The 15,857-nt window shown below is 46.8% G+C and overlaps 1 protein-coding gene across 1 annotated transcript in view; it reads right to left on the bottom strand.

Annotated features, from left to right (window-relative positions):
• Positions 1-1,706: 1,706 nt before the first annotated feature.
• Positions 1,707-15,857, bottom strand: part of HID1 (HID1 domain containing) — a 30,475-nt gene continuing 16,324 nt past the window's right edge. The window contains exons 6-19 of the mRNA XM_030013047.1: positions 15,528-15,644; positions 14,554-14,776; positions 14,103-14,159; positions 13,866-14,006; positions 13,374-13,464; positions 12,565-12,716; positions 11,193-11,271; positions 10,398-10,562; positions 9,011-9,238; positions 8,387-8,520; positions 5,266-5,346; positions 4,797-4,888; positions 4,360-4,518; positions 1,707-3,892 (exon numbers count right to left, since the gene is read on the bottom strand). Coding sequence (XP_029868907.1) covers positions 3,829-3,892; positions 4,360-4,518; positions 4,797-4,888; positions 5,266-5,346; positions 8,387-8,520; positions 9,011-9,238; positions 10,398-10,562; positions 11,193-11,271; positions 12,565-12,716; positions 13,374-13,464; positions 13,866-14,006; positions 14,103-14,159; positions 14,554-14,776; positions 15,528-15,644 — 1,783 coding nt within the window. The 3' untranslated portion in view covers positions 1,707-3,828. The remainder of the gene's footprint in view (positions 3,893-4,359; positions 4,519-4,796; positions 4,889-5,265; positions 5,347-8,386; positions 8,521-9,010; positions 9,239-10,397; positions 10,563-11,192; positions 11,272-12,564; positions 12,717-13,373; positions 13,465-13,865; positions 14,007-14,102; positions 14,160-14,553; positions 14,777-15,527; positions 15,645-15,857) is intronic.

Below are 15,857 nucleotides of genomic sequence, written 5' to 3'. Positions count from 1 at the left end.
TGAATGGAAATAAAGAGAAATTAAATTTTTATGTGTATCTTGTGAAATCTCTGGGTCTGATCTACACTCACCAAAGACCAGACTCAAAGCCAACTGACATTGACTTACACCACTCTTGCGTTCACAGGTTATATGAGATTTAAGGGCAGGCCTTTTTTTACAATCGATCAAAATCTTTCATGACTCTTAAGCAAGGCCAAAGTAGCATGGTACAAAAGGCATCTACATTATTGCTTCTGTTCCTCTATAAATCAATCCCCAAAGCAGTGTGGGCTTAGGATCAGAGCCTATTTATGGGTTTTTTTTTTTTGTGACCCCCTAGAAAAGCAAACTCTCCCAATACAGTAACAATGGTGAGAACTAGAAACTCCTGACCACACACATCCCACCCCCCTTAGGATTCAGCATTCAGGCAATGATAGCACCTTGCCCTGAAACTATAAGTGAGAATGATTGCATGAGCATGAACTTTGCCCAATAAGTGTTTTTACTTAGGCCTATGTCAACAGAAATATGTCATGAGAAATAACAGCTGGATAAATTAGGCTCCAATAAAGTTAATTATTGTTCTCATGTCACAGTTTGTACCAAGGGATCTACAGGAGATACATGCCAAGGTCTGGCCCTTTCAAATGATGAACATGATCTCAAACCTTCTTCCCAGTTATTGACAGCCTAGAGACAAGCAATGGTGTACTTGATGGGCAAACCCATGACCTGGATTTTATCTGCAGCGTAATAGATAAAACACTGTTTAAGTTACTGAGCCTCAACTGATCAGGTGACTTTGGAGGTCTCCCACTGAGATATAAATACCAAGTCCCATAGGTACTATGCGGAAGTATGGACTGAAAGAGAAGTCAGCTTGTGACTTCTTGCTGGTAAACAGATGGACTACCTGAATACATGATTAGCACAAACAGGAATGAAGCCCACCAGCTCCAACTCTTACCCACAGCCACTATAGATCAGATAAGTGGTCAGGGCCTCTATGTCCTTTCCTATCAATGCCTAGTTCTAACACAGCAGATGAAGGTAAGAAATCCCACAACGGTCAACAGTAAAAGCACTCTTCCAGGCCAAAGAGAAACGTAGGGTCCAAGGTTTCAGCCCCTTCACTTAGGAGGATTCTATCTCTGGACTGATTTGTGTCTACCTCCAGGAGGGGTAAAATCATGAACACGCAGTTTGCACGCAGTTAAAACTGCCTTTGGCTCCTTTACAAGACTGACAGCAGGGCTGGGCACAGTAATCTGAAAGCCTAGTGAGAAGTGAGCTAGCCTGACTCCTGAACCCGACACAGCCATGACATGTCAGTGGCCCACCTGCTCCTTTGTCATCTGCCATCCATGAATGACTTCCAGACCTCTCCCAGGGCCAGGGTGCCTGTTTTATGGGTCTCAACTGCACAAATGTTTTAGTACATGGTTCACAAAGTCAGAAGACTTCATTCTGTTTGATATAGTTCTTTTTCTGTAGCCTTTGAGGCAGTTACCTTTGATGATGTCTCATGCTGTAAACACAGAAATGGCCAAAACACACAGTTCAGGCTCATTTTCCAGAGTCCAATCTTCATTTCTGATCACAAAAAAAAATCCACACACTGCAGAGGAAGCCAGCACATGGTCTCTTAGTAGCACAAATCACGCCAGCAAAAGACAAACAAGATTATAAACTCCCTCTAGGGAAAAAAATAAGCAACGAACTGCATGTTTCAGATAATCTTTATCTTTCTCTCTGTAAGTAAGCAAATAGTTTACAGTGCAAGTTGATTTCCACAGAACAAGGATCAGACTCCAAACACCAAGAAACAAACAAAAAGGTTTTCAGAAGAACTCACAAAGAAACAAAGCAGAAAAGAGAGGACGGAAGAGATCATGAGAACCAGCAGATCCATGGGAGGGAAGAGGCAAGCACGTGGGACAGAGGATGCCCCATTCCAGCTGTGAGGTGCAAGTGCCATACAATCAGAGGCTGGCCCCACCAAATCACATTCTTATATACGAAAGAGATTCCAAGTAAAACAGAGCTCTCACCCTGTTTACATCTGAACAGAGACAGGATGGAAGTAGTGCTAGATGGCAAAGTGGGTTGGAGATGGGAGGTGGGTGGGGGAATAAGCTCTCTCTCTTTCACATATTTCTTATCCTTCACAAAACCATTCAGGTTTTAATGTTAGCTTTCTACTGGCCTGGGACTCCAGTCCACTTTCAGCACCCAAAGGAGGAAACTACCTGACTACAAGCCAGCAGGAGCCAGCAGTACACTACAGCAGCACTCTCTCTAGGAGAGGATGGTCATGTTGCTATCACTCTAGCTTCAAAACTTAGGCAAGGCTTACAAGACAGAAATGTGTGCCATACCTGTCCCCTTACTTTAACACGTGAGACCGGTTTCCATGGAGTGATCTCACTGGTTCTAAGCTGTGGCAAAAAGCTCATGGCCAGTGATCCTCCCAAGAGGCTGAATACCAGAGCACCAAGGGCTAAGCTTTGGTGCAGAGGTAAAGGTCTCAGTTCATGACAGAACCCCTCACATCTCATTGTCTAAACACCACACAGGTCTAAGACAGCAGCCCCTCCCAGTACAACATAAAATTTCACCCAAACCCCAGGATGTCTCCACTTACCAATGTGCAACCCCATGCTGCTGAACCAAGCCAGCAACAGTGGGTCTCCCACCAATTCTAATTCTGGTTTCCCAGACTTCACATGCTTGGGACCCAATACATTCAAGATCTGATAACTTGGTCACTAACAAAATGCCCTGAAGAACTGAACTTTGCCTCAGCACTCTCCACTCCCTACTGACATGGAGATGCTTTTCCTCCTCCAACTTCCAGATTCCTCCTACAACTTCCCTGAGTGCCTCCCTCAATCCCCTGCCTTAGACAGTAGTGTGCAAAAGACCCTTCCACTGCCTGCATTGCATCAGCCTGCCAGGCAAAGATGGAAGGATATGGTTCCTTTCAAACCCAGGTGACACTGTCCTTTCAGTCAACGGGAGAAGACTAAAAGAGTTTAATAGTCATATCTCTTCTTGCTCTCACTGAGCCAGTCCCTTCCTCCCTATGTGCTCACATGGACTAAGCAGGGCTTTCCAGTGTGACACACACTCCATTGCAACAGCCCACCACAAAGGACAAGCTGCTGGGCCTGGAAGCCAAGGAAAAACTCCTCATGCCACACCAAAGCTACGACAAAACTTCTTAAGCAGCTCTCCAGGAAAGGAGTAGAGAGATTCAGAACTGAGACACAAAGTTTTCCTTCAGCAACTTCTCCTTTCATTTGGGCGGGAAAGACTTCCCTGCCAATATGCAACTGAGACACCAGGGAGACATCTGCAGCCAGAAGGGATGCCCCGGAAACTTTATGGAGCCACATGAAAGCAACTGCAGTTTCCAAACCCCATCTCCTGCAGGAATAGCAGCTTCTCCCTTGCACCCAGTTTACAGCTAGTCTTTTTCAATTAAATGCTGACTCTGACCAGGGCAAGGACAAGGTCAGATTGGTTTCCAAACCACATCCAGGAGCAAAAGAGTAACAGAGAGCTAAGAAAGGTCTGATTTCTAGTGCAACCACAACAATGGACAATCCCTTAGACATTTTTCACTCAAGGTTCATGGTGAAGGGTGAGAGAAGAGAAGTGAGCTGGGGGGAGGGATGTCCAAGCAGGTCCCAATTAAAGCTTTAAATGACAGGGAGGTAAATGAAGTGATTGTCCTTTTGGTCTCTCAGCTGGATGTGAAATGCAGGAATAGCTGTGATGAAGCAGCGCACAGCAGTCCTTAGATCCAGTGTATTTCTCTTAGTAGAGGTAAGTGCTCTCTTAGACCCGTTGAATTTCAAACAGCTTCACATCTGTGTCATACCAGATAGGGGGATCCACATTCCTGAGAAAGACAGACAAGAGACACTTTACCCTCTGTGGCCAGGTACATGGAATTCAAATCTCACAACCAAGATTACAGAGCTGCCTACACAGAATGCCTTCGACTTTGCAGAAGAAGAAATCACTGGTTGAGAGACAAGGCACCTTAAAGGGATGACAGTATCTACAACATCCCACAAAGCCAGAGCTTTGCATGAAATCTCTGCATCATCCCCTCTAGGCAGCTTTTCTGTTCCCTGCTGCTGCCAGTTCCCCAACAAGCAGTACTCCCAGAACAACTCCTTTCATGTCACCCACTCAAACAAAGTTTTGGAGCAGCTGATTCACCCTAGTCTCTTCCAAGTGAACAAAAACTTTCTATCCTGTAAATATGAGACAATCCAGAGCTGGCCAAGTGCATGCAATTCTCTCTACAGGCCCCCCCAAAGTTTGGAAAAGACCAAGTTTGACTGCATCCAGCTGGTATACCTCAAATATATAACTCCCCACATGTAGGTCCGGAACCACATGGCAGTGCCCGAGTTAGCCTGGTACTTGCGAATGAGGATGGGGTGAGGTACAGGTAGCAGCCCCACCAGTGTGCCATGCTGCAAGAACTTGAGGATCTCTGATTCATCAGTGAGACCTCTGCAAAGAGACAGATCAGGAACATCCTTAGCATGTCCCATAGGCACCCCCAAAACTGCTGCAGCAGAAAGTATCAGTCTAAACAAACACAGGCACAGAGAAGGGATCAGACAAACAAGAAGCTTGGCAAGCAAACTAATATCTCCTCTGCTGAGACTGTGATGCTTTCAATTATACTTTACAAGGTTTCCCCTAGAGGCCCTCCAAATTCAAACTCTGCCAACCTCACAGAGCAGTTTACACACTGCACAGCCCTTGCTCTCCAAAAATTTCCTTACTTGTCAATGCAGATCTTCTCCACCTGAGGGACCAGCACCTGTAAAAGCCGCATGATTGTCTGCAGGGGAAGCTTTGACTTCCAAGACATCACCTGTAAGTAGGAAAGCCCGCAGGGAAATCAGTGCACTGCATTAGTGTTTTTTCTATAGTTATCTCCCCTACCTCTACAACAAATGAGGTTTACAAAAATCATGAAGGTGGTGGATGAACTGAGTGCACAACAGCAATACAATAAATCCTGGGGCACTAGAATTATGAGCCACGCAATGAAACTAGTGGGGCATTGGTTTAAAACGGGTGAAACAATACTTCTTTGTAGATGGTAGTAAACTTCTGGAGCTTTGACCACAAGTCAAGGAAATGCTCTTCTGGGGAAGTCTCTGCAAGTGTGAGAATGGAGTGTGTGTGTGGCATTTCCACCACAACTCTTTTCCTCATTATTTATTTCCTCTGTCCAAATTCCCTTACCCAGTCAGGAGTTGGGGTCCACTGTCCACTGGAGGATGCACTAGAGAGACGCCTTTGATCCCGTCGGGGATGTGATGCCTCCTATCAATAAATATTATTTTAAAAAAAACAAACAAACAAACAAAAGCAAATCACACTTAAGTGCAAGAAATACAACCCATTTTCTGCTGACTTTCCCTCCAGCTTTTCCAGAGCACTCCTGGGAGAGACAGCTCAGCCTGTCCCTAGAACAGATCAAACCCACCAGACCTTCATTCACCAAAACCACATGCTTTGACCCAGTGAGTGGCAATATTTGATGGGGTTAAGTTGTAGGACCCTGTGGCAAGGTCGCAACTCCAGTCACCACTGCTGACACTCTGTTGGAACAATCCACAGTAGGAGAGTTAAAATGGGACTGACAAAAGACTGTTCAGCCACACTTCTTTCTTTTAGCACAGAGGTTAAACAGCTAAAGGCCACAGCTTTTCAGACCTCTGTCTACTGGGTATCTCTGGGATTTTTGGCACCCATCCTGGAATATCTTAAAGAGTGTTTTGCCAAGGGTGGGCTCTCAACAACTCCTACCTAACAACCCCTGCCCCTTAAGAAATGACACAGTCATACCCCCAAACACAAACACCATCACTAGTCACTTTTTGGAAAGCTCTGGTCAAAAGTCCAAGACCCAATTCTCTCTTATTATTCTTCTTGCCATCAATCTGTTTTCATTTCTCTTATACAGAAGACATTACTAACACCCTGGCTTTCCATATTCATGATAGGAAGGAAGGAAATAACCCTTCAAAATCACTATCAATCTCTGCATGACGTAAAAATGGAGAGGCTTTTTCCTTTTGCAATGCACCCTGACCATTCATTATTACAGCCTAGAGCTGACTTTTCTATGAAACAAATGGGAACAGCACTTCCTTCCAACAGCCATCCTGCACCTCCACACGCATGGACTCATTCACACGTCACCTTTGGAACCAGAAACAGCAGGCTTGGGGCAGAGCTGTGCTGCAATCCACTGGAATCTGACGGTGCTGTACCAGTACTTTTCTGACTGGGGAACAGCTCAAGTCAGCTGCTGGACACAGAGATGTAATGACCCATGATTATGTTTCATGGGCTCCTGGAAGAAGAAAACCTTTCTTCTGAAAGCTCTCAGCCAAGATCTCACTTAATGACAACGTAATTAATTGTGTGCTTAAGACATCTTGCTGACCATGGGCCTTCATCTGGTATCAGGGAAGGCCAGGAAGGGTAAGTAAAACTGGTCCTCAGATATTTGGGAATTCTGTTCATTCCAGTTTATTCAAAGCCTAAACAGCAGTATTATTTTGCTATGTTTGCAGCTACAACCTTATCGTTCAGCCTGTTCAGCTTCAGTGCCACGTCCTCATCAAGCTTCTAAAAATAAAATTCATAAAACCATAAAAAAAACCCTGATTTCCTTCAGATGACCCCACCTTCTTCCTCTTTCCTCCTCACTCTCCCACAGCCCTTGCCCCCTCACAGCTGCCAGCCAAATGCTGGCAGCCAGCTGACACATTTAGGAGAGGTAAGATGGAATTACACTGAAATATGAAGGCTGTTGAACATTTCATGAGACACTTTTGAAATGGTTATGACTGATAAGGGGGGAACGTTACAACAGATAAAGGAAGGAAATTAAATCAGTCATAAAGATGGGTATCCTAAAATTTATCCAGTATCTCTGATTAATTTATCTTAACTCAGTAGGTTGGAACCAGGCTGGAGCGCAGAAAGGAGACAACATTCAGATAGTCTGAAACACCACAATCCCTGGAGACAGGTGTGTGCTACCTGAAGCGCCATGCGATAGCAGTGATGATTCTCCCCATAACATATCCCACACCCACTGCTTTACTACCCTTCACCTCCTGTCTGCTTTTTGGCCCCCACCCCACAAACATTCAGACATGCAAATAGCATTGCTGGAGCCAGGTGGGGCAGCTAATGGGCGACTGTCTGTCTGAGACCAAAGGCCCACATGCGCACACACGCAAGCAGAACAAGCAGAGAGCATCACGACGTAAGGGTAGAACATAGGAGTCTTCAGCCTGCTCCGCTAGATTGCAATGCCTTTGCAAGCATCCTCCATTTGGACCCTGATTCTGCAGTACTGTCTTAGCCAAAAGCATGTCGAGAGCAAAACGGACTCAAAGGTTCTTGTAGCACCACCACAGTCCACAGCCCACGATAAAATGCATCATCCCATCCCAACTCATCACCTCCTGCTCAGTTTGCTCCACACCTGGCAAGAGCTGGTGTGTCAATTTGGTGATTCCAGAGAAAACTGAGAGGAAAAACTTGGAAAGTTATGCCTTTTACCATGGGGCAGCCATGCCCCCCTGTGCAAATGGATGCAATGAAATGGCTCGGTGGACAGTGAAGGAGGAGAAGACATGCAGGACAGCCCTTGTAATACACTTCCTACAAGACAGCCTAGAGATTTTTCATATTGGCCACAGACTGAGGAGTTAACAGAGAGCAATAAAAGACTACTGCTCCACTGAAATTGGAAGATAGCTGGTTTATAGCTCTTGATGGGGAAGACTAGCAAATGCCAGATGGCTGACATTGCCACCAGAGCCTAGGAGGCCGGCGCAGCCTTGATTCACAGACCGCAAAACGTCTGTCTCATATGCATGGCCAAAGCAGACGCCACTCTGAGGGCGGCATCTCAGCCAAGCCCTCATGGGAACACACTGTTCACAACACCAGCTAGACAGAAGATTCTGGTAGAGCTCTCCATCCCAGAAAGAAGGGAGAGGAAAAAGAAGCAGCAGTCAGAGCCTGAGTTGAAAGCCTCTGGATCAGGAAAATCCCTTGGCAATTATGCAGTTGAAAGCTACTGATAGAGCAGCAAGGTGGAAAAAGCTCACTCCTCTCCTGTCCTAGCTCTTGTGTCACTAGCACAAATGTGAAACACCCAAGATGATGCAACTGTACTTCTGAACCACGGTGTTTTCTAGCACAGTGCACGTGTGCTTATTGCCTCCAATATGATGCTTTTGTGCAGTGGGCCAACCAGACCTCTCCTTCTAAGTCCCCCATTTGAGTTCATTTCACACCCTAGTCCTTCCCTACACACCAGAGTGTCCGGCCTTACCCCGCTCCAGGGCTCCCCATCGCTCACAGCTGCGGGCAGGTTACCCTCTGGTGGAGGCTGTGAAGACTCAGGCTCCAGCGAACGCATGGTCCCATCCTCTGATACCTGTGACTTCTCTGTGAGCTTGTCAATTCCTGTGTTCAAAGGAGAAAAAGCTCAGAAACACAAGTGAATTACATAAGCTTACAGGCAGGGGGTTCTTCTCTGCCCTACCATGTGCAGATACCCTGTGCATCTGCTGCCATCTGAAATGCTCTCCTTTCAACAGGAGAAGCAAGATCTAGCTTTGATGTCATCACCCCGAAGGAGTTTGTCTCTAGGAAAATGCTCCGATGTAAGGGGAACACAGGTTCACATGGATATAGTTAAACTGAGGCAAAAGGTCAAGATTAGGACAAATGGCCGTGTGGACACTAAGTGAGAGGAGAGAAACTCAAGGCAGTTTACTTCAAATTGTTTGTAATCAGCTTGGGCAAACTGATCTGAAACTCAGACTGAAAGGCAGTAGTCATTCGCAGATGTAAACTCTTAATCTTTCCCACGCCCAGTGAAAGGGTGAGTCCACATCATGTCTCACAGAGAAAACAAACCTCTTTCCTGTTACACAGGTAAACTAAAGCTGACCTGGAGTAGCCACCAAACTTGTCTTCAGCGTCCCTGGTTCAGCAGGGGCAGCAGGACGTGACCCCTCCATGGAGACCCCATCCTGGGAGTTGGTGCGAGAAATGGGCTCAGGAGTTTTCTTCCTGCGCTGCAGACCTTTCTGGATTGACTGCGAGTCTGTGGGTAAGTTGGCCAACTGGTGAAATACATTCCGCTTGCGGATAACAGCATAGACCAAATTTGAGTTCCCTGGGAATCACAGCAACAAAATGAGCAGAGAAGTAAGACTAAAAGAGCTCTGCCAATACAGCACAGCTCACGGGGTACACAAAGCATGATTGTGGAGACCCCACAAGCTCAGAGAGCCATGCTTCCACCCACAAAGGCACAATGAAGAAAGACTAGAGCTCGATATCCTCTTATCCATTACAAAGCAGTACAGGAAATCAGTGAAATCCTTCCTAGGCTGGAAGGCTTAGAAACTGACATTCAAACAACTGAGAAGAAAAAGGACAGTTTAAACCACATATTAGCACCTATTTTGGAAGAAAAGGTTGTTAGCCAAGATTAAACATTTCTCCATCTTCAAAAGAGTTCACAAAACAAATCAGGGACATTCTATTGAGGAGAAACAGGCTTGAAATAGCAAAGCCAAAAGGCCAGAATTCTTACTGTCTACAAGGTGGCAGAGAACAGAATGAAACCATCCCCTAAAATAAAACACAAATCACAGCCACACAAGGCTGTTTTAGGATCTGGCAACCACCACTTGCAAGATTTCCATTAAGGAAGCAGAATGGCCACTCTTGATTTGCAGTTTTAAAGCAAAACATTCAATTTTGAGTAGGTTAAGCGACCTCACTCTATTATTTCCTTGAGGCAAGGTAAAAGACTGTCATGCTTTTAAGAGGGAAAACATAAGACACTTCCTGGAAAGGTAGCAAGTGCTAGAACTTTGTTTGGATGGGGCTGTTTGGTCTTCAGCTCCAGTGACCTGCCAGAGCAGAACTGAGAGGCACTTTTAAGGAGATGGAGGTTGTTTTGTCCCCTCACCTACATCGCTGAGCAGCATGAGCAGTCTCACAGCAGCATCCAGCCAGTCACAACTTAAGTGTTAGACACTCACTTTCCCTTCTTCTTCAACTCTACCCATCTCGTCTTCTCGTCTGCAGGAGGCTGAGGTTATGCTGATAATTAGCTGCCATGTCATTTTGCTTTAACCCAGTCTGTCTGGGTCAACACTGATTACCTACTAACTGAACTTCTCAGTCCTTGCCAAGTCTCCATGTAGCTGGTTTCTACACTTCTTCCCTTCTCTCTTCCGTTTGGCCCTTCTCTGAACTTCCATCTCATGTTCAATTGTACTAAACTGGTACAAACCCACTAAATACAGCAGTCAGTCTCTTACCATCAAACTGGTACTGAATGATGTTGTTGAAAACTTCCAGCAAGAAGAAAACGAGATGGTGGTTCTGGACAGCAGAGAACAGGAACCAGGTGGTGGAAAAAGCCTCCAGGAGATGCAGTAACTTGTTAGCAGCCACCATGGAGAGAGACTTCAGGTATGGAGACACTGTGGAAGGCAAACAAATGAAAACTGGAGAAAGAACCAAGGGGTATTTATCCACATAAAGACACCACTAAAAATGTTGCTTTTACCACTTCCCACCCTGTACTTCTGCAAAAGCCTCATGGAATAGCTGAGCCCAACAGGGTTCCACATAAACATTTCCAAATATAAAAGAAGTGAAACACAGATATTGCCTAGTAAAAACAGGCATTTCTGCTTTTAGAGGCTCTTCTGTAGCTGAAAAGCTAACACAACTGGAGCCACCTGGACACTCACTAAGGGAAGTGAGTGCCACCGTGGGGAGGTGGCACTCCCTGCTGGAAAGGGATAGCACTGCCAACCACCTCCACCAGGCCTTCTGGCAAATGCCCTTTTGCCACCCCAGAAGGGCTCCAGGGACTCTGCTGTCCCACCCTCTGCCCCATCTGACTGAGCCCAGGCAATAACCCTGCACGCAGGTCTGATCTGCAGCTGGCACCTCCAGCAAGGACTAGAAAGGATCAGTTTCCAGCAGCAGTCACTGACACTGGTCAATGTTAGGGGGCACAGGTAGGAGCGCAGCGAGAGGGGAGTGAGAGCAGCCAGAGCTGTCCCCTCTGTGGGTTGTGGTTTCATACTGCACACAGTGCTTACCGTTCACAACGATGGTGAGCAGGCAGTCAAAGAGAGGCTGCAGCCGCTGATGCCCGCTGGTTATGATCTTGTGAAAGACCTATGGTAAGGAAAGAGTTCTTGAGCAAGATAGTACCTTACTGAAAGCACCCTCTCAACCAAAACCAGTGCCACCCTCACACTAATCACTTCCTGACACCATTCCTTCCTAGGCAGGGCCCTGCACCCTCCACAATTACACAGGTGGGGAAGGCTGCTCTCACTGCAGACTTGCGCTCCAGGAGTACAAGCTTTCATTTACAAGGAATCCTTTGGGATGTGATTAGGGCTCTACAACACTGCAAACAGAAACTGACTGCAAACTGTTCCAAAACGCACAGGTAGTCTGAGACAAAAATAAACCACCAGGAAGTAAGAAACATCTTCACCTCCAATGGATTTTGACTCTGAACCCTGATGATAGCTGCTTGAAATGCCATAGAACTAATCATTTCACATTTGATTTTAGTGCAAGCTTCTAACTCAAATATTTGTCCTACTTTTCTTAACTATACCCTCAGACATGGAAAGATTCAACTGACTCGCAACCAGTTCAGACATTCCCAATCTTGGCCTTCCCACCTCTAGCTGGCATGCCTGTGGAGAAGACCTGCAGCATAATGAAAATAGAGAGATGATCTAAAACTAATGGAACGTAATAGCAAAACACATAGCAACAAGAACAGTTCTGGTGGGCACATTTCTTCCCACTCCTTCTAATGGGAATCTCCTTTTGGAGGTTTATCAGAAGCTGCTGAGAGGTTCTTCTCTGGCAAATGAGCACAAACATGACAGGAGGGTAACCTGAGGCTCATACTGCAAAACACACAGCTGTTTGTAGGCAGTATTGTGGCCCTCAGCACTATAGACTAAAAGATGAATGAAGCCTTGCAGCAACCCAAAGCTGTAGAGTTGAGATTGGTATCACTACTGTTCCCATTATAAGAGACATGCTCCACAGAGCTCTGGTTACTTGGGACAGAGCCAGCAATGCCGTCAGATCTCCTGCCTTCCCCCACAATCAAGTCTGGTAGAGACCATGCACCCGTCCCACTCATGCCAGTCCCAGCGTCCTTTAGACACCAGACCAGCACCATCCAGAATCCTGTTCTTTGGGAACATCTCATGCAGATGGAATGCCATCTCATGCATATGAGCCCTGCCAGACACACTACCTCAGGGTAACAGTGGGCAAAGACCCCATCAGTGCTTGGATACATCCCACACACCTTCTAGCTAGGGCTGGCAATCTAGGAAGGATGAGTATATTGAAGGAGGAAGGAAGACAATTATTTGTGGAGGTATGAAACAGGAGTTAGGAGGGACAGAAAAGAACTGCTGGAGCCATACTCACTATGATGAGCAAATCTGCATGTGTCCCTGTGAAGACAGGGATGTCCATAGGCACTCGTACAGAGTACGGCTTGTTCAGTCGAACCCCAAAGTTACGCTCCCCACTGAGAAGCAGGAGGATAAAGACCCCAATGTGCATCAAGCCCACTCGTGCTACAGAAAAAAAAACACAAACAACCAAAACCACACACATCACAGTGAGACCCATGGACTCCTGAAGACAGAAGGGCAGTGAGGAGAGAGGAGAAACACTATGGGACTGGAAGAAAAACTACACAGACCAGACCATCCTGATAAGGGACATCCCACACAGAGCTCCCTCTGTTGCCAGTACCAGTGTCCTTCCCAAGCACATCTATGGGACCAGTACAATGTTAAGTCTTGGACAGATCATGCTTTTCTTCATTATGTTCTTGATGTAAACCCATCACCATAGTAGGAAAGATCTGACTTCTTTCTACTACCCAGTGACGAAGTTATGCCTGATTTACACCCAAGCCAAGAGCAGATTGCTCATTTCTCCCTCCTCATGGGATCAGCGACAGTTTTTGACATAAGGACTCAAAACAAGTTACCACATGCTAAGGGTCTCCCTTCCCTGTGTTGTGGTATAGATCATGTCCTGCTTCTAGTCTGTTACAAACATTAAAACCCAGCTAATTGAAGCATTCTACTCCACGCCTGTAGAAGGCTAGGAACACGCACTCAAGATGCTATCGCATCGAAGTGGTAGGGAAGAAGCATCTTAAAAACATTATAGCTCAACTGTCAAGCACAGATCACCCCAAATATCGAAAATAACCAACTTACACTGGTCTGCTCTGGCATCATTAAGAAAATACAAGATTGGAACAAGGATGTCCAGAACATCACTGCTCTTCAGCACAAAGAAGAGGAATTTCTGGAAGAAAGGAGAGGATTTCAGACAATCGCAAGCATATTCGGTTTTCTACACCATCTGCAGGACTCGGGACAGGTAGCCTCAAGCTAATTAGTTTCTCAAGAACACTAGTGCAGCAGCTCTTCAACTCCAGTGTTATTTGTAGAGTTATTATAATACCTGCTCCAGCATTTGCCTCAAGCACCGACCTTCAGGAGCTGCAGCCTCTCTCACAAGCTGTCCCTCCAGCCAGACCCACCCAGCCCACGCAGCAGGGAGTATGGCTGCTGACCAGAGTACCGCAGAGTCACTGCTAACTACCTGCTCACAACCCTTCACCAGGGCTCAGTCCAGTCAGAGCCACACCAGGCTCCAAGCAACAGGAAAGGTGAGGCAAAGCTCAGCAAGAAGCAGATCCACACCTTGTTGAAGTCACAGAGTTTCCAGAAGAGGACAAGGAGTTCCTGATGGAATTGGATCTTCTTGGCAGAGTTTGGCAGGTAGGTCTGGACCAGCGGGTTTGATAACAAGCGGGCCACTCCTTTCAGGATGAACTGAAAATCCTGCCAACAGACGAGGAAAGAGACTGTGGTGGGCCCAGGGCTAATGTAATCAGCATGAAATCAGACAGGAAATAGTTCAGGACAGGAGCACTTTACCTCCTCTCGATGTATTCTTGAGAGATAATTCACAAACAGATTGTCTGGTCCAGGAGGCTGTGTTCAAAGAAAATGAGTGAAATGCTTACTGGCAACAAGGTTTACTCAGGAAGTCAAAGTGTAACCACTGGCTCTAGGGGCTAATGCCTCTCAGTGTTCCTCTGAATGATTCAGTTTTAAATGCTAGGAGACAGAGCACCTCAGGGAACAGTAAAGTCAGGGGCCTTTCACTTACATGTTCCTGATTCAAGTCAGTGACCAAAACCTAGTGGTTTGGTCATCTACAGCTGTTTAGTGACCCACAGGAAAGAAGCAGGACTGAACCAGAGCTAGCAGACCGCAAGGAGAGGAGCGGTGCTGAGCTCTACGGGTCAACATTCAATACAAGCTGGTGCAAGAGGACCACAGGGAGTTCAGGAGAGCAGCAAATACAGATCCCAGTGTCACTCACATCCACATCATCCATGGCCGTGCCAGTGGTCGTGCCATCCACTGTGGGACTTGAACTGGTGGAGCTGTCATAGTCCAAAGTGACAATCAGCACCTGGGCTGCCTCCTCCACCAGGGGCTCACGGTAGTCAGAGAAAAGCAGGTGATTGTAAGGAATCCCATAACCCACCGGGTCGTAGGCACAGACGACATTTAGGAGTGAGGTGAAGAGTGGGAGCGCATGTCTGAGGAGGAGAAAACACTCTCAGAAGGCAGAAGCAGGAAAGCAAAAGGTGCTGCCTTGGGGAGTGTCAGGCATCTCTCTCCCCAAGAGTGTGGGGTCATGACAAAATACTAGCATCTTCTCTAACAGTGGCCCATGACTGAGCAGCCCAGAGACAAGAGATGACACTCCAGCTCCCAGCTGGATGCCTGGACTACAGCTGAGAGGGAAGGGGAGGTGAAAAAGGCCGTGTGGCCACCCAGAGAAATCCTGTGCAGCAGTGTGAAAAAGGGGGCAAAGCTCTCTAGACTCTGGAAAGACAAAACTGCCTTCAACCAGGACTCTGCTCCCCCAGATAAGCAACTGTTAATTGAGGAGCTGAAAGTCCCAGTGAGACAATGTCGCTAGAGGGCAGCATTCATCCGCCACCAACACCACAAACCACCCACTGCAGTGCCATGCCACCATCCCCTCGAGGGAACAGGGTCTACAGCACGGAACAGGATCTGCCATTTCCCACAGGACAGGGATCAGTCCTGCATCAAACTCCAGTGAGCACCATGTTCAGTCTCTCCTTCTGCTGTTGAGGAACAACTCTCGCTAAGCAGAGATTGTAATGGGGCATACATAAGACAGGGACAAAGAAAAAGGGCAACAGCCCCTAGATGTTGGAAGTAGCAAGTCCTACAGTTCCCCATTACCAACACACTCCATGGAAGAGATTTGAAGGTATTTCTCTCCCTGGCACCCAGTCCCCCACCCTTCACCCTCACCTGTTCTCTGTAGAGCAGAAGAACTGCACCCAGGGGTTGGCGTTGCTGCTGTCCGAGGAGGGAGGCAGATACATGGCCTCAGAGAAACAGGTCAGCAGCAGCTTAAGCAGCTCTGTCCTGAAAGAAGGGAAGAAGAAGCCAAGGCCTGGAGCCATTCAGGAGCAGGGACTGGGCACAGGAGCACAATCACTTACCACAATAACACATAAGGAAGGCTCAGTCCCATCTAGAAAGTACTCCCCATGGAAAGCTAAGCCCATTTCATTTCATACACAATACTGCTGTCACTGGCGCAAAGCTCAGCAGAATTGCTGCCTTATGAAAAAGACA

This window comes from Aquila chrysaetos, chromosome 5 (genome assembly GCF_900496995.4).
Source record: "Aquila chrysaetos chrysaetos chromosome 5, bAquChr1.4, whole genome shotgun sequence".
Lineage (NCBI taxonomy): Eukaryota > Metazoa > Chordata > Aves > Accipitriformes > Accipitridae > Aquila > Aquila chrysaetos.
This window is presented reverse-complemented; position numbering and strand designations above follow the sequence as displayed.